Here is an 18,975-nt window from a genome sequence, read left to right on the forward strand (position 1 = left end):
AGTTTCCTCTGTCACACCATTTCTAGTGCTGGTGATGTAGTTTAATTACATAGGTTTTTGAGGTAGTCGTGCAACCAGTGTTAAAATAACTGCTCATCTGTGCAAAATTTAGACAAAATAGTGTAATGATCTGGAGAGGAAAGGTTTTACATTATGTAATTGCTTATCTGGATCCTAGAATTTTCTATATTGATTTAGATATGCCCATTTGTGCCCACACATTAGCAAAATCAGTAGCTATGGAACATCCCTGTGGTTACTTGTAACCTTTATTTTCAAAATTGTAATCAGCTGATACAAATTCATTATAAAAGAATCTGAAAACACTTTCACAAATGTAATGTGCTTGTCTGTGTTCCTGTTTAGATTTTAAGATCAGCTGTTGAGAAGCTGTATTTAAACTGCTTTGTTTCATGTTAGTACTGAAAATACACATCAGGGCATCCACAACTGCCTGTATTGAATTGCAGTCATACTCCACCTCTTTTGTTCAGTTACGTATTTTCAAATGAGGGGAGGCAATAGATGCTTGTTTTTAAACTTAAACCCAACTTTAATTTTTGAAAAGGAGAAAAGCTTTTGCGCTTTCTTCCCATGCCTCAAAGCCTATCTCCACATCAGAAATACTTTTTGGAGGGCAGACTATCAGAGTTCCTTTTTAAGTCTGTTCACACTGCTTGCAGAGCAGTTAGAGGAGGCTTTTTAGGTTCTCTTCATGGTAAACCTCTGTATGTGCTCCCTTGTGCTGGGAGAAGGATGTTGGGACTAGAGGAAGGATTCCAGGCGGCCGCACCAGCACAGGGAGAGCGGCGGTTCAGGACTCGGGGAGCTGTCCATCCGCCAGACCCCGCACCGGCAGCCGCAGAAGCCGATCGGGTTTCTAGCTAGCCTAGCATGAAAACATCAGGGTCCTTATCATGCTAGACTTGGCAGACATGAGGTTACTTTAATGTTGATTTTTTTTTTTTTTTTTAATTCGGTTTCACGTGGACTTCCTGAAAATCACTTCTTGCAAGTGTTATAAAACACATTAATACACTTATTCCTGACTCTTAGTTACTAATGAGCTTCCTGTTATCATACTATTAAATGCCTCATAATCTAGCACACAGTTATTTTTACTGCACATCTGTGGTGCACATATTTTACAGGTATTTTTTTTTAGGGCCAGAAAAGGCCATTATAATCGTCTTAGATTCTTCATGCTAGGATACTTGTGTTTGGAATTTCTGTACATTGATTCCACGCTTCCTTTTTAGCTATAGTTTTCTCTTTAAAACTAGATGTAGACTTGGTTTAAAGGTTTTGAACAATAGGGAGCTCGACATGCCCTTTCTTAGTATAGTTACATAAAATCTGTTAAGCTTTGCATTCATTGCTAACCTGAACTTATCCAATGTAATTTTCCAACAAATAGATCTAACTATGCCTTTCCTTGTAAAAAAAAGGCTGCAGAGCTATTTACTGTCTGAATTATCTTCCTTTGTAGATACTTGTGATCAGTGCAGATCTTGACCTTCTTTGGGAAGAACAAGATTGGAGTGTCTTGACTTTCTCGCAATAAGGCATGTTTTTAGATCTTCAAATCTTTCTCCTGGCTCTGTTCTGAATCCTTTCCTAATTTTTCAAATTTAATCAAGTGTGAACACTGCATTCAAGTAATTAATTTACTAACAACATACACAAAGCAGTACTTAATAGGATACTAAGACAAGACTAAGCCAATCGTACAGTTTGCACTGGAATAGTATGCCAGTGTAGGCTACTGAAAGCAGGCCTTCTAATTCCTGAGCCACTGCTGTGGTGAGCTGGCTGTACTTCCCCGCCCTAGGTTGAGGTTTTTTTACTCTCAGTATTAAGAAAGTCACCTCCGTGATCCTCTGAACCTGGAGGAGCTGGAAGTAGATTTAGGTTGTAATACCCTATATGATGCATAGGTCTTATTTCTTCCTTTCCACCCACTTGTTTAAGTGTTTGATGTTTGTAGAAATTAAATCTGTGTCATTGTCATAATAGGTATTTACATTCAAGCATGTGTGTATAGTCTACTTTAATCTCTATGTTTATAATTAAAATGCTGGTTAAAAAGACTGCCTATGATTATAGATTTGCTATTCAGAACAGGAGTGTACAAAATTACTGGCATTTAATGTGAGGCTGGGGTATTATACATCTAATAATTATTTTAACTAACATTTTGGATAGTTTTAATAAACTTAATCTATCCCGAATCACTTTGCAATTTTTATAGTTTCTGAAATGCTTTTATCTGTATTATTGCTTAAGACATTATTGCTTAGAAGATCATCCTGGTTTCTGCTTTTGTGGCCCTGGTAGTATGTACAGTACTGCCAAACTAAATGGAAAAAGTAGGGAGATGTACCATATTCCTTGAAGTTTGGTGGTGTTGCAGGTAGCCCTTAAATTCAATATAGAAGAACTTGACAAGAAAAACTATCATGTTGTTGCCTTTAAGGTAAAATTAAGCTTATGGACTTCTCCATTGTCATTTTGATATCCTACATGTATTCTTATGCTTTAAGCTACAGAAATGTTGGTGTTAATAATTTTCTGCAACTTGTTACATTAGAATAGTTTAGTTTAACTTTGAACTTACCTAGACCAGGAATTTCTTATTTGGAGACTTGTATTCCTAAATAAAGATGCCCTTTTATGGTTGTATTACTTTAGTTGCAGGTTAAGTGAAAACAAATGAGCAGCCTTATTCTAGCACACATCTGTTGAAGATTAACTATCCCACATGGAAAAGTCCTTGGCAACTAATGCTGTTTTGGAGTGGTAATCTTACAAAGCTAGAAGGTAGCGCAGTATCATTCTGCTGTCCATCACTTCTCTACCTGTGGTTCTGATGCCAGTCATCTAATGCCCTGCTCCGCTGACCCATTGTGAGTCTCACAGGTGAAGCATCTGAGTTTGACGGCTAGCAAAGGATCTCAGGCACTTCAGCTATCAGATTGACACCACCCCCCATATAAAGCTTTGCTGCCTCTTGCTGAGTTGTTTCGTGTCTATTGTTGACATACTTACCCTTGACTGAATTGATTGAACTTGATTCATATGATCAAGATGGTCAGAAAAAGAGGAAAATTATTGTATGTTCAGTCCTAGGCCTCTTGCCTGAGATCTTTCAGAATAGTGATCCAGTCTGAAAAGCCCACATCTTCTACATTTGATGATTCTGATGACCTTGCTTCTGCCTCTCCATCCCCCATGACATGTACTTTCCCATGTTCTTAAACTGCGTGTACTTATTAATCCCTGCACGCTTTTCCCACCATATTTTATGTTAATCTGGGGGGGACACTAGTTCTTTACTGTTCTTACTGTTACTGTTCAGGACTGCATTCTTGGTTGGTAGTAGGGTACCCATGTATTTATGCACGCGTGGTGTACAGTATCTGATTATTAGTATGAAATTTAAAAAAAAAGGCTTTAATCCTGTGATACCTTTAACATGCAGCTTAGTTACAAGAGCTGAATTCACTGTGAATCAGATCATCATAGAAGCATGTTCCTGTACCAGTCACTGTTAGGTCTACAACCTGACAAAGGTGATACGTCAGAAAAGACGTGCAAGAAGGGCAACAGTATAGCCCAGGTTTGTCACCTTGTTTTTGACATGTAATCCCATGTGTTAGCTGTTGTAGGTTTGAACAGCTTGGGAGATACTGGGGTGGAGGCCCTCTAAACCACCAGTGAGTCAAAACTAGTTCCATTTCATATCTTAAACATTTTTTTTTATTTTTTGAAAAGAATAGAAACTTTCTTTCATTTTTCTTTCTTTATTGAACTTTTTTTAACACATGGCATAATAAGATCGCAACAAACAAAATAATATGGTGAAAAAATAAGGAATGTAGGGGTTTTTTTTGCCATTGCTGCACCTGTATTCCACCCAGTCCACCCCAAACCAAAATGTTCTGTTCCCCTGGAAAGGGACAATAATTCTGTTTTTGGCTCTGTGACATTCCCCAGAATGTATCCTCTTAGAGGCAAGGATCTTTGGCACTGTGAAATTAGTGGGGTTAGGACAGAGATACAGGGCAGCCACAAGAAAAGGAATTTCCAGATCTTTGGAGTCAGCAATGTTCTTGGAACAGCAGTTCCAAAGAGAAGCTGAAGGAGGGAGCAGGGAAAGTGAGGGGGACAAGAGGATGCAACGCAAGAAGGAGTAGTTGCAGCGCTGGAAGGAACATAACTAGAAAGATAAAGTTGATTTGAGAGAAAAGCATGAATCTGTGGAAGCATTGTCATGCAGAAATATCTTTCCCCTCTGCTAATGTAGTTGCTCCAAACAGCTCATTCTTAGAGAGACATTGGAAAATTCCAGAGCATGAAGGCTGTAGTCAGGCCCAGTTTTGTCCTTCCTGGCCCAGAAGTACTGCAGAGGTCCTACAGATGCAGTGAAAGGCGAGCAGTGAAATTTTGATGGATGTGTTACACAGTTTGAACAGTTCAAGCAAACTAAGGGTCACGTCTGCATTTATAATATCTGAATCTGCTGCATTTCTGAATAAGGAGGTTCCACCAGGGGGCAACTAACTATCCATCTCTCTACTTGTGAACCAAGCTTAAAGAGCATAAGCTACTGCTTTCGTGGAAATTTTTGGCATTGAATAATTTTGAATTGGTAGAAATAATAATTTTTAAAAAAAAAAAAGTAGTGTTCATTGCAGTTTCCTTGTCAGTTGTATAATATATTTGCAACTGCATCAAACAAGCAGCCACATGGAAGTATGTAGTTTAGACATAAGGCTTGTTCAGAATTTGCTGGGTTAAACAAAAGTGCTCAGCATCTGAAGCTGTTTTGTAGATGTGAAACTAAAGGAAAAAAACAAAACATGAATATGCTTTCAAGATTTATTGGGTAATAAACATACAGTGCTATACTTAGTGCCATGGAGGGCACACTGGGTTCACTCATTCAGCTGTGAAAGATTTAATACTAAATTCCACTTTCTGCCTAAGAATTAATTAAGAATGAGTAGACTCTGCATAGGTTGTATGGTTTGAAATAGCTTATGATTTATATGGACTTTTTGATATATTGCAGGTTCTTCAGCAAAAGCACTTGTGAGCTTGAAAGGTAAGAAATTAATGTGTTATTTACTTGTACCCAATCTGACTTTCAGGTGTACTTAGTTTCTGGCTTCAAAAAGTTGAAGAAAATAATGCTGAAGAAGGTTTTTTGTTGAAATATTGTTGGTTTTATTGTGGATATTTGTTAGTTCTATAGACTAATAATCCTCGGTGGTTGAAACTATATATGTTGTCGTGTATTTAGACACTGCTCTTCTGGGTGAAATTCCTGAAATGTGTTTTTTCTTCCTAAGTACTGCCTAGGCGTCAGGTTTGATGAGAAGATTGAGGTAATCTTTCCTCTCTTGAGGATGAGATAGGAGAAGGATTCTTAACGAGACCTGTACGTGTGACAAAATTCACATTAGGAAAGAATTTCACAATCTCATTGTGTTTTCTGTCAGCAAGTTGTGGGCTAAATCAAAAATCTGTTTCATATATCTTTTTCTTTGAAATTGTCTTCATGAACATTCATACAAATTTTGAATACTTATAATCTGCCCGACAATAAAAATTTCTTTATATATTACGAGGCTTCTATTACACAAGGAAGAAGGCATGGTCTGTTGAATATGTTGTAACTAATATAGGTTTGTTTCAGTAAAATTTTATTTACTTGTTGGCGTGCAGCCACTTAATCGTTTTTTAGAACCAGAAGTCGGCCGGTCTTATAGAGCTTTACCTTCTCCAGGTTTCAGTTACAGCCACAGTAGAGCTGCCTAGATATGCGTCAACGTGGCAGTGGAAGTAACTGATTCCAGCAAAGGAGGTTTCAAGAAATCTAAACGTTGTGAGGAGTAAAAAACGTTTTGTTCATGTTTCTCCTTGTACTAAATATCTCTTTCAATTTTTTTTAATTAGTGTTCAGAACAATTTAATAAAAATATTGAAATCTAAAATCTATTTTTAGTTGAATCCAAAGAAGATGTTGCAAGTGACAAAAATATATTAGTAGTTGGTGATGTTATACTAGCTTTTGGATAGTAGTTATGTTAGAACATACATATATGTGTATGTATATTAATGATGTGATTTCTTCACAACAGAGGGAAGTTTATCCAGTTCGTGGAATGAAAAGTATAATTCTCTGCAGAAAACGCCCATTTGGAAAAGCAAGAATGCTGGTTCTGCAATGGAAATGGTAAGAAGCAATAAAAAGACAACTTCAGGATTGGTAAAATACCATAAAGCGAATCAAATTTAAGGATCAAAAAATTTGGCTGAGATTTAACATTCAGAAATTATGAAACTATAAACTATGTCCTTCACAAGCAGTCTCCCCAGTTTGAATATGAGATGAAAATATATTTTATAAATGAATCATCAAACGAATTAAATTGCTGACCTTGTTCAAGATAGCTTGTAATCATTTTCTCTCTTTTTTGTAAAGCAAGCACTGTATGAAATGTTTGTACTGTATCTACCACCTTGAACTTAGGAATCACCATTTCTGATCAACCATTTGGTTTATCTCATGAAATATCTCACTTCTAATCATGGCTGAGAACTGATGCATAAAGAAAAGGAAGGGAAAATGTCATAATGCACTTCCATCATTGTGCCTTCTGGGGGGCAGATTTTAATAAAAATAAAGGAATGTCAGTGAAATGTCGTGTACTATTCTGAGAGGTCTCGTAGGAGACCTTACGTTACAGAACAAACTTGGAGTGGGGGAACGAAAGGTAACGAGCCTGCAGCCTCCAAGGGCATGTGTTTGGGTTGACCATTTCCCCCTCTCTTTTTGAAATATTCCACTGTTGTTTCTTTCCCCGCTGTATCGCATTCAAGCTTTTCTTGAGTATTCTCAACCTCCTCTACCTTAGCGAGTTATATGATTTTGGTTTGGTTTTGCCACTAGCAATATAGCCTTGTTTGTCTGCGTCTGTAATACTGTGTGCTCTTTTTACTGCACCGTGGAGAGTATATGAAATACTGTCTCAATTGCTAGGCAGAGCTTTCTCCCGTACTCTTCTGGTGCCGCCGCCTTCTACAGTAATTGCGACCAACTTGTCAACTACCACCTGTTTTTTATTCAAATTATTATTTTTTTGTGAACTATTTGTTTATTGGAAGGGAAACATGTTTGAAAACTATCGGACTTGCCTGCTCTGAGCATAATCAAAATATCTGAGCAGCATCCAGTAGTGCGTTAAGCAATGGGACTAACATCAGTCATGCGTAGCTCATGCTGTGATCTTCTCCCTGTAGAGAGAAACTTACCCAGAGAAGGTATTTATCTTGGTAGGATTCACACAGATATATGTACATACACGTTGCCATGTGTTTATGCTAGAGAACATAAGGTCTACAAAATGCAGTTCCAGAGAATGACCAGGACTTTGTGATGGCCCTTAGTTCCTGCAGGAGTTCATGTCGTAGTTTTCAGCTCTTCCCCAGGAATGCTCATCATTTCACAGAAACAAGCCTTACCGGTAACTTAGAAGATCGCACGTGCTGAAGAACCGAAGTCACTAGCCATAACATTTGTACGAAAACTTTGTCAGTCTTTAGGTATGCTGGCTGTAGGTTTTAAAAATAAGGAGTCAAACATTGAATGTAGCTCGGTATTCTGTAGAAAGCTGGGAGAAAGAGCAGAGGATAGTATGATGTGTTAGCAGTGGCCCATGTTGCTGAGATGTGATGTAGCCTTCTGTACTAGTTTGAGTTCCCTGAACACTGGAAGTTTTGCAGATATGTTGTACTGTTCATTGAAAAATCTTTCCAAAAATGCCTGACCTATTTAGCTAACGTGGATGATATCTCTTTGCGACGCTTGTTATTTTATTCTCGTGTGAGGCACTGGCAATCCAGACTGATGAAACACTCTTATCATTTTGGATAGTTCCTTGGAATAGAATTTGGCAGCTTCTGTTGAGGACTGTAAAACAGTTCTCTTGATCTGGATCATAGCCTTAGCATAAGGTTGAAGGAACTCTTAAGTTTTGTCTAGATTGTTTTAGCATTTGTGTTCCTGTGTTGGCACATGCTTTTCATCTGGTATGGTGTCAGAAAATCAAGAAGAACCATATAGATGTTTGGGAGAAAAATGTTCTGGAACCAGCATCTCAAATGTCAAGACTAAAATATAATTGCAAATATTCGCTAGGAACCTGGCTCTTCATCCTGTGGGCAGAATGCTGTGATTAAAAAGTCCTGGAGTTCTGTGATGTAAGAGTTTTTATTGTTGGAAAAGGATTGCGGATTTGTTTTCTTGCTCAAAAGTTAGAATAGTTCTGACCTTTCTTTCTAAGGGTGATGGCTTGTCAAGGACGGCAGAGATGTTATAAAAGAACATAAAGACGTTGAAATTTAAGATTGTTCTTAAGTTTAGTGAATTGGAAGATGTGAAGAAAAGAACTTGATGTATCTAAGTGAAGAGAGAAAAACAACATCCATAACAATTAATATGATAAACTAATTACTATGTTAATATGATGTGGGCACCATTTGGTTACCTTGCCGATATATAGTTCCTCTGTTCAGCGTGTGTCTCTTTCCTGGTTTGTTACATCTGCAAGGAATGGACATTTTCTTCTGTGTGCTGAATGTGCTTAGTTGTCTAGCATATACGGGGCATTACTGTTACTTAAATACACTTGTGTAGTTATATTTATAAAATATATATAATTTAGAGTAAGAAAGGCACATTTTCCTGGGAAAGCTCCAGCTGTTCTCATGGCATGGGACAGACGGGTTTTTTTGCTACCACTACTTAACTTGATAGAGAATCTCTCTTTTCGAACAGATACTTTAATCAGTCACGAACTTATTAAATGTCTTTCTTAAGTGCAAATGCTTATTAGTAAAGTTTTATTTCACTTCGTTGATTTATTTTGTTTCTGACTTCTATTAAGGGCTTATCTTTGTCATCAGTATTCCTCACATTGTGGGTGTTATAGATTTCATACCCATATCAATCTGTAGCACTTTCACCATCTGTACTGAAAGAAGTGAAATCTGCATTTGTTCTGCCTTTACTGATCACCTTTGTAAATAGTTTGAAATACAAGGAACGCTACAGGGTGCAGTTTTGGGGTTCTGCAAAGGAGACACATTTCAGTTGTGGCTGGCTCCTGTGCCGGGCCACAAAGTCTTCATGGAAGGAAAAGCTGCTTGCTCTCAGCACTAACAGCCAGTCGTAGGTTGCTCTTTTGTTCTCATTGAAAGCACGAGTTTTTTTGTCATAGGGTAAAATGTTGAGGAATAACTAAATGGAAGTATTTTTTTCATGACACATATTTGCAATGTGGTTTCTTGTTTTCAATCAGCCTTCTAATTCTCTTTGAGCTGTAACATCTTAGCACACAAGTAAATTTTAGTTAGCATAAATTCTAAATTCTTCTCTTTTCTGGTATTTTCACATAACTTATTCAAGCTTTAGTTTCTTCAGACTTCAGCTTCTTAGCATTTTGCAGTGTAGGCACTTTCAGTGAGTTAAAAAACCAACAAACCCACAACACTTTATTAGACTCATAAGAAATCCTTGCAAAAAAATGATATCGGGCTAATGTTTTTTACTGAGAAGATACCAAAACAAATACGCTGTTTGAATAAACTTTTTTTTTGACCCAAAATTTGAACAAACTGTTTAACAGATGTGCTTATAACCAAAGCAAGGACTATTTTAAGCTTGGATACACAAGTGTTTAGACACCTAACTCCTCTGGAAACAAGTGGGAGTTGGGTTCTAAATACTTCCGTGGAACTGGGCCAGCAGTATAGTAATGGGTTATAGTTAGCACTGGAAAGCCTGGCATCTTAAATTCCTTCTCTTCTCTCAGCCCTTAGATCTCTAACTGCTAGGAGGCACTATTTATTGTGTACCATGTGCCTTAAAACCAATAGGTGGCAAGAGAAAAGGCATTCCATTTCTCTCACTGTGAATTCTGTGCATGAACAGAGAAATTGGATTTTTTTTTTTTCTTGTAATTCATTCTTAATTTTGATACATGCAGCCCTTCAGAAATTCAAAACGGAGTCGACTCTTCTGTGAAGAAGATGACAGACAAATAAACACAAGGTCACCCAAAAGAAATCAGAAGGTTGCGATGGTTCCACAGGTACCTACATGTATGCAGATATTTTTACCAAAAAGGGGAACAAGCCTATCTGTGTTAGTTGAAAATTAGAATACATTTGCTTTTCAAGTTGCATTATCAGTTTATGAATATTCTTGTGAGGAAAGCTGTTGCTAGGAGTTAGCCACAATTCAAAACAGATTTATATTTTTCTTCCTCACAGCTGGGTTCCTCAGTTTGTTTATGGGAGTACCTGTTCTTTTTGATCCTGGACATAAGCATACGGAGCTAGAAAGGATTCCAGACTAATTGCCCATCTTGCTCCCACAAATAATCATACCCTGTAGTTTGCATAAATCTATTCAGCTTCAGTTAAAAACTGACTAGGTTTCTTGCACTATGTCATTTAGAAGGCTGCTATAGAACTTAATGTATTCCAACAGTTAGGAACTTGCTCTAGATTTGTAGCCTAAATGTATTCATGGCCATCTATACCTTCTTGATCCTGTGATGATAATGTCCTCCAATTCAAACAGCTTGTTTTTCTGCTCCTCCACTTGACTGCCTACTCCTTGATAGAGCAGCTGTAATTTCTCTTGGCCTTTATTTGCTGTGTTAGACAGGGCAACATCTTTTAGTCTCAAAGAATTGGCTCTCTAGTACCTTTGTCATCCAAATCACCTCTCTGTACCATCACCTTATGAGCCTGAATTTGCCACACTGAAAAAGTACTGTTTGAATACTGGTCTTGTTTGCCTTCTGAACTGTACTGTGCAGTGTCAAATGGGGAATACTTAGCAGTTCCCATTTTGCTGGGTCCATTTTGTCAGAGATGAGGGAGGACCATGACATTTCTCTCTATTCATTACCACGATTTCTTAACAGTAGAAAGGCCTGGGTAATGTTCTAAGTCCAGCTGGTTTGTACTTAAATGTCTGATTCAGGAGGTCCAGTGACTGCTAGATACACATTTGTGAGGGACTGCAGCTGCTGTAGCTCACAGATCTTGCTGTCCTGCTAGGCTTTGTTTCCTGGAGTTCCAGTGGGAGAAAGGGGACCTGTATCTAGAAGGTAGTGGTTAAGCACAGCAGGAGCTGGCAAGGTGCCTACCTTATGTTTTATCCTATTATTGATGCTACTGAAGGTCAAAATACTTTTGAGCGTTTGGGGAAGGAGAACAACCGATTATGGCATGGGGACCCAGTTAAACTAATATTCTCAAAAAGCTGTTATGTTGCAAATAAGTTTTTCTTTCTGTCAGTTAAGACAGCCATCCCTGGAACAAAATAACGGAATTATTTTTCTATGGTCTTGTTTAAACGCAGGTCTATGTCTCATGCATGCAACCTAAGACAGCGTCTCTTCTGCAATTTGTAAAATAGTTTTCAAATCTAGTTAAAACTTGATTGCTTATGTCCACGCTAGTTTCTCTTGCAGTTTTCTAAAAAGCAGACACTCTGCTCAAAGCTTTGGCTGTGTTACGTTCCTGTGCTAGCTTCATCCTCAGTTTAAGAAGAGTTAGGAAGAGTAGAAGCACTAGTGCAAATGAGGCGGTTGGTGTTGCTGGCATCTGAGCTGCAGCATCATGTATGCTCACTTGGGACAGCGTTCACTGGTGCCTCAAACTTTTGAAGTCTGTGTGTACTTCAGTGCCATGCTACTGTTACCAATAATGTAGTTTCAGTGTTCTTCTGTTAGAAGAGCTTTGTCCAGAGATAATTTGTTGTATTGATCCTGCTAAAGTTTGCCATCTGTTATGTTTGATTGTATTGCTGATATAAAGCAGTAAGGATTATTATAGATCTGCAACAAAAAAATTGTCACGAAACAATATGTGCGATTAAAATGTAACAATTATTAATGTGCAAACTTTTATCAAGAAAATTTAGTTTAATTATTTGAATATTGAAGAATGTTAGACTGTGTTTAACTGTTTCCTTTATTTTGCTACATAGAAGTTCAATACAACAATGCCAACACCAGACAAGAAAGCATCACAGAAGATTGGTTTGCGGCTTCGTAACCTGCTCAAACTTCCCAAAGCTCACAAGTGGTGCATATACGAATGGTTCTATTCAAATATAGATAAGTATGTTTGTTTTATATAATTATCTCTTATTAGTATAGAAACAAGTAATTTTCTTAAATTTAGCTGCAAATGTCCATATATTGGTTAGATACTCCAAAGTTTATTCTTAAATTATTAGTTATTGAAAATTATTTCATTGTTTTCTTTTTGGATTTTTTTTTCTCTTTTTTATAATGAGCCGACCGTTCCTTGGGTAGTCTTCTATGGAAAGCTTTCATTCATGGAAATAATTTTCTTTTTACTACCTCTGCCTCTACCAGATACAAGATTTTATTCATAATATTTTTAGCATCTTAAGCATGAAGTTGTCAGAACACTTAGACTTTTTTGAACCCTTGGATTAGTGTTACACACGGGGGACAGGAAGGAGACTGATTCTTCATAAGGTGCTGCTTCCCTAAAAGCTGTAAATGTTGATTTCAGATATTTCTTCGCCATCATCCTGTTTTTATTGTAATCACTAACAGAGCTCCAGGTTGTGACTATTCAGCTGTTGTCTAGATATCAGCATCCTTTTTGGATCTCCTAATCTATCTCCTAGACTGTTACTGCAATTTGTGCCTCAGAGGCTTTGGCACTTATTCCCTTAATGCCACTAGCAAGGTGGTGTTAATTGTTTAAAAGAATCATTTTAATTTAGTCCTTAATAATGAAAAACTAAAAATTCTAAACTGTAAAAATCATTGTTGATGAATGGAATCTTAAAATCTACACTGATTGACTAATAGATGAAACACTAGTATTTAATATTCTAAAGAATGGCTTCAGAGTTAAGAAGCATTCTTTTCCAGAATTTATTTATAGCAAAATAATTACTGTTTTTCCTTCCTGTTTCAATCACGATTGCTGTGGCTGTTGTTTTTTTTAACTGAGAAGGCAGTCATAGCAACAGAAAAACATTTTAGGATATGTTCATCACAAGTAGAAAAATTACATGTCCATTTTAGTTAGTTTTAAATTCATCATCTGTAGGATTTAATTCCTTTGAAAGAAGTAGTCTTTACATGCCTCTCCCCCCCCCTTATTTTTAAAAAAACAAACAAAACAAAGAATCCAAACACTACTTATTCCTAGTAATAATTTTAATATGTGACATTTATAATTATGATTTTTACAACACTCCAAGAACTTTTAGTTTATTCTTAAATAATTGTCTGTGGAACTTTAGGTCTATCGGTAGACCAGAATTTGAGTTTAGCAGGTAATTCTGAAAACCTCTCTGATAGTTATCAACGTATGCTTGTAATGCTAGTAAGATATGATCATGTTAAGATATTATAACATAGTTTACTAAGAAACTACATATCTTTGGAAGAAAAACTTTGATGTATGTTGTTTTGAGTGATATGATCTAGACTTAATGAGAAGCTTAAAAAAGTTTAAAGCATAGAGCTAACTGTCAACTGACAAAATATGGCTCACTGTACAAGTCTCAAAATATTTTAATCGAATTGTCGCATCCGAAATTGAAATCATCAATTTAAATGCCATGTCTGCTGTAAGGTTTTGAAATACTTTAATCTCTACAACTATCATCTGTGGTTATTAGATTATTGAAGCTGTTCCAGTTGGATTCTCTCTGCGCTGCTGCAGAGGACTGTTTCCTCTAAAATCCCATTAACTTGGACACACAGAGACTTCTGAAGAGCTACTTACTACTACAGTGATCATAGGCCCTCACAATCAGATGCAGCTGTCGCTTGCTTACACAATTTCCCAGAGCTTCCAATCTTGTGGATGCTGTGAGTTTACAGTTTGCCTGCTTAGGGACAAGTGATAGTAAAAAACAATCAAATACAGATTCTCTTTCTCAAAAAAAAGAACCAAACCCAAAAACAGTTGTTCTTTACACAGATGTCTTACGTTAGCAACAGTAAATCTGGATAAAATACAACTCTTTTATACACTACTTTGTGTGTTTCGTGACCCTCGTTGATCATTCTCTGTGGTTTCCTTTTCACTTCATGCCACAGCTGCAGATCCTCCTACTGCAAAAATATTCTCTTCCATTCTTGCCCAAGGCTCCTTATCTCAATGCACCTTTCCCCTCTCCTGCCACCCCAGACACTCACTTCAAAGCAGTGTTGCTTCCAAGATCCTCTTTGTTCTGTGCTTGGGGGTATTCCCCTCTAAACCCCAGCACCCTGCAGAGTGGAGAAAAGTGGCTTTATTTAGGGTGCAGTTATTTTGTTCTCACCAGGTGAGATCTATTTCAGTTGCACATAGTCTTTAATGATTAACCTGCTATTAGACAGGCATATCCGTTGCTGCTCCCTTGTCTCTTCAGCCCAAGAAGGATGTGGTACTACAAAGTAAAAGGCAGTCATAAAACATAGAGATACAGACAGGTTCATAGCATCAAAGAGAAATTCATAAGTTGTATAGGTAGGTTCTCTGAACTGTCACTTCTATAAGACTGATCCTCTGCTTCATCATGGAGTCATGCTATGATACAATAAAAGTCTCACCTGTATAGCTGTAGAGAATGACAAGTTGGCTCAATTTCCTGTATTTTGAAACCCTCGGTTGAGAACCTGGGTTATAATTGAATGAATTTATGAAAAAGGTACTGTCTTTCTGTTTCTCAGTATCACATTGTCCCTTCCTTTACTCTCAATACCTCACCATATCTTTTATGGTTTCCTTCAGTGTGTTGCAGTATCCTCATGACACTGCCTTGGCTTTGCTGAAGTTTCATTTGGTGCCTTTATATACATTACAAAGCAGGATGAATACATGTGTTTCCCTGTAGTAACAAGTGAGAGGAACATTTTTAAACATTACTGATAGTAAGACTCAAATAGAATAATAGTCCTGGAAACTTTGTCTTTGTTTTCAGTTGAATTTATTTCAGGTTAAATTTGTGCTTTGAATAGGAGTGTCTTGTTTATATGACTAATTTATACTTTTTGTTTTCAATGTCTTTCTTATGATGGATGTTTTTTGGAATCTCATGACAAAAGCTTACTAAGTGTAGTTAACAGAGGACCAATTATGTTTCAACAGACCACTGTTTGAAGGAGATAATGACTTCTGTGTATGCCTGAAAGAATCTTTTCCAAATTTGAAAACCAGAAAATTGACAAGAGTAGAGTGGGGGAAAATCAGACGATTAATGGGAAAACCACGGAGGTAATTTTTTTTTCTTTCTTTTCAACTAATAACTACATGTAGTTTTGATATTCCTGGAATTGTTCCTTATAAAATAATTTTGCATGCAGGTAGTAAAGCAAAATAATAGCTGAGAGTAGAAAAATATTTTATTGAAAAGGTGTTCTCTGAGCACACACCCTGCTCCCCCACACACCGTATTCCTTATATGCGTGTGTCCAGTCCGCGTAGTTCTCATAAGCCTATACTTGAAATGTTCTCTTCCCGCTCTAGATAACTGAGTGTCCAAGCTAGGATATGTTGAAATTATTATTGTATCTTCTATGCTGCAGTGCTTCCTGGCATAGAAGACAGGCCAATTTTTCACTAAGTTTTCTTTCTGGCTATAACTAGCTCTTCATGGGGAAAACAAGTGCACATTTTCATCTCTTTTTTTTTTTTTTAGTATTTTTTAAACCATTTTATAGATCCTCAACTTTTCCTGGCTTGGCTGCCAAAACAGAGAGAGAAGGAAGTCACCCATAAAATATTGTACATTGTAGAGAAGAAGCCAGAATTTAACAAAGGGCATAGTTTTTTCTCTAATTTAGAATTCTTAATTCTTAAACCCACTCATTCAGTTCATCCTTTTCACAGAACCTATACAATTTAGCCTAGAGAAGGCTCAGGGAGGATCTCATCTCTGTGTATAAATACCTGAAGGGAAGGCATAGAGAAGACGAGGCCAGGCTTTTTTCAGTGTTGTCTGGAGACAGGACAAGAGGCAATGGGCACGAGCTGAAACACAGGAGGTTCAGTCTTAACATAAGGAAGCACTTCTTTTTACTGTGAGGGTGACCGAGCAGTGGCACAGGTTGCCCAGAGAGGTGGTGGAATCTCCATCCTTAGAGATATTGAAAGGCCATCTGGACATGGTCCTGGGCAGCCTCCTGTAGGTGACTCTGCTGGAGGGGTTGGAGTGGATGACGACCTCCAGAGGTCCCTCCCAAACTCAACCATCCTGTCATTGTGTAAAATGAGGAGAAAAATGTGTAAGTAGTGTTGTAGAAATAAGACTGGCTTATTTATGAAAATACAAACACTAAAGCACTGAATCCATTTCATAGATCACTGTACTGAGTCAGATTATATTTTGTCTGGTGGAGGCTATTTCATCTCCTGTACCTATAAACAACTTTACATAACTAAAAATGGGCAGTCAAGGGAAGGCAGCTTAAAAATAGTTCCTTTTGGAAAGGTGTTCATATCATTTGAGCTTAACTGAGATAGCTTTCCGTTCCTCTATCATCATGCTTCCCACTGAGAGGAAAATGGTGTATTTGGAAGTTAAATCATCACTTATTCATTTGACTTTTGCCAAAAGTGGGTACTGCTATAAAAGATCAGCTTGCCTCATTCAGCAGTCTGTTGGACCATTGATAAAACTTCTTTTCTTTTTTTTTTTTTTTTGGGGGGGGGGAGGGCAGGGGTGTGTTGTTGGTTTTGGTTTGGGGTTTTTTGTTAAGCTATCATACAGTTAGGTTTTTAAAAAGAGAGACTCATGCCTAAGGAACCACAGGTCTAAATGGGCAGGAAGTTGTTTTATCTGAATTCTGAAGTACAAGTATTTGACTGGATATAGAGTCTTGTTTTGTTTGTTAACCAAAACTTTACAAGTTCTTGCTTTTTATCAACATAAAATAAGCATTCCTGTTTGCTTTTCATTTCTTTAATAATTAAAAAAAATATTTATTGGTAGTCTTTTTCAAGATGTCCAGAGTGACCTTAGTTCTAAACGATTTTTAATTATTCTAAATCATTTGAATGCTTTTTCAAGATAGTTTTCATCTACCTCTAGAGCAAAGTTTTTTTACATTACTATTCTGTTAGAAATTTCTTCTGTCTGTCCTCATCATATGCAAGTAAGCTAAATACCATGTCAATACTGATAGGAGAGAAGAAAAAACATAAAACATTTTGCATCCACAGTGTTGATGGCAGAGGATAATAGTGTCTCTGCGTGATAGCTGTGCACGTGGTTGTCGTCTTTTATTTAATTTTGTTTTAAATATATTGTAATATTTTCTTATGTCTGCTGCTATTTTAAATGTCCTATCACACCATCAACAGTGTGGTTGATTGGCACAACAGTATTCTTCATGGGAGCCTGCAAAGCTTGTAAGATTCCAGTAGACTGTGGGGAAAGATATGCTCCAAGAAAAGGAAGAGGTAATAGTTAGTCTTGTGTACTGTGTATAAACTTAATTGGGGTTGTGAAATAGCAATGGATATGAATTAAGCTCAGATATGCTTGTCCTGCCACTATATGATGGTGATGATTCCTCTGTTAGTTCAAATTCTCATGACCGAGGTAGAAACTGAGAAGAATGTTCAACCTCTTAAAAAGTCTCTACAGAAAACTAATGAGGTTGCAATGTGATCTGTACCATAGTTTTAATCTTCATTTTTTCACAGGAATGGCACGAAGATGGGGTAACCTTTATTAAATGCATTTGGGGGACGTGGGGTTGGAAATTTCCTTTAACAAAAGCCAGAAATATTTTGCAAATACTTTCTACATCTGTGACCTACAGCATTCGGAACAGAGACTTTTTAAGAACATCTAAGCTAGCATTAAAACAGTAGTTGCTGTTGTAGGGACCTCCAAGGTCAGTGATTAGTATATTAGCATTTGAATTTGTATTTCTAAGAGCATGGGTCAAAGAACATCAGGTGGTATCTGATGTTCCTGATGCAAGACCCTGGACATGATCTGGACATGATTAGAAGAACTAATATTAAAGTCTATATTGCCTTTTTTTTTCTTTTTTTTTTGGTCTTGATGTGATTAGTCACTCTGTTCTCCTCAATGGAATTGAAAAGCTCTGACCTGCATTTCGCTACGTCATATTCACAACCCATGGCAAATATTATTTTACACTTGTTCCTCCCCAGTAGTAAATATGAAACAAATAGCATCTTTAAATGAGAATATCCAAAGAAGCTTTGCATAAGTGTCCCACCCATCATCACTCTCTCTCTGCCGTATCCCTTTCCAGATATTTTGAATTCCTAACGAGGATCGTTAGGCAATACACAACTCCAGGTAAACACATTCTGCTCTTCAGTAGTAAACTGGGAGTGGGACACGCACCTACAGTCGCTCAGTCTACATCACAGTTTCTAGACTATACAAAGAATACTGACAACTTTTACGGTGATAGTGATTGGAAAGCCTAGTAAAGGAAACTTTAGCGCAGTGCATTACCACATGTGCCTGACAGAAGTACATCACAGCTTCAGTTCATTTTTTTTTTATTTTTTTTTAATGTCTTGCTTAGGACTAAGTTCTCATTGTGTTAACACTGTACACACTGGACAAAACAGATGGTCTATGCCCCATATAACTTAGAAACCATGTATAAGATAAAAGGCAAATGATGTATGCATATAGAAAAAACGAGCGTGAAACTGCTGGTCAGTATGAAAAAAAGTGGTCTCAGCATCCTGGCAGCTTAGTTCTTATGATCTTGTCATACACATTGCAAGGAAGAGACATTTTGGAGAATAGTGAAATGGCTTTGTGGAACTCTCCAAGTGACGGGTATACAGAAGAAAACATAAGAAAGTTTATGTTAGCATATAATAAGAGAGTAGTAGAAGCAGACTTGGAAATAG

At 37.2% G+C, this 18,975-nt stretch overlaps 1 protein-coding gene across 7 annotated transcripts in view; it reads left to right on the plus strand.

The window, feature by feature from the left end:
- LIN9 (lin-9 DREAM MuvB core complex component) overlaps positions 1-18,975 on the plus strand; it is a 39,561-nt gene that overhangs the window by 4,548 nt on the left and 16,038 nt on the right. For 3 of the 7 annotated variants that reach the window (XM_087776565.1, XM_087776566.1, XM_087776567.1), the window contains exons 2-7: positions 1,490-1,565; positions 5,075-5,107; positions 6,147-6,241; positions 10,056-10,160; positions 12,074-12,207; positions 15,214-15,339. In XM_087776565.1, the coding sequence (XP_087632691.1) occupies positions 6,233-6,241; positions 10,056-10,160; positions 12,074-12,207; positions 15,214-15,339 (374 nt within the window). In that variant the 5' untranslated portion in view covers positions 1,490-1,565; positions 5,075-5,107; positions 6,147-6,232. Of the gene's footprint in view, positions 1-1,489; positions 1,566-3,556; positions 3,620-5,074; positions 5,108-6,146; positions 6,242-10,055; positions 10,161-12,073; positions 12,208-15,213; positions 15,340-18,975 lie in introns of those variants that run through there. The other 4 variants (XM_087776569.1, XM_087776563.1, XM_087776570.1 and 1 more) reach the window with 4 other exon arrangements.

The sequence above is a fragment of the Nipponia nippon genome, unplaced genomic scaffold (genome assembly GCF_047370975.1).
Source record: "Nipponia nippon isolate SJK-2023a ecotype South Korea unplaced genomic scaffold, ASM4737097v1 scaffold_4, whole genome shotgun sequence".
NCBI classification, from domain to species: Eukaryota; Metazoa; Chordata; class Aves; order Pelecaniformes; family Threskiornithidae; genus Nipponia; species Nipponia nippon.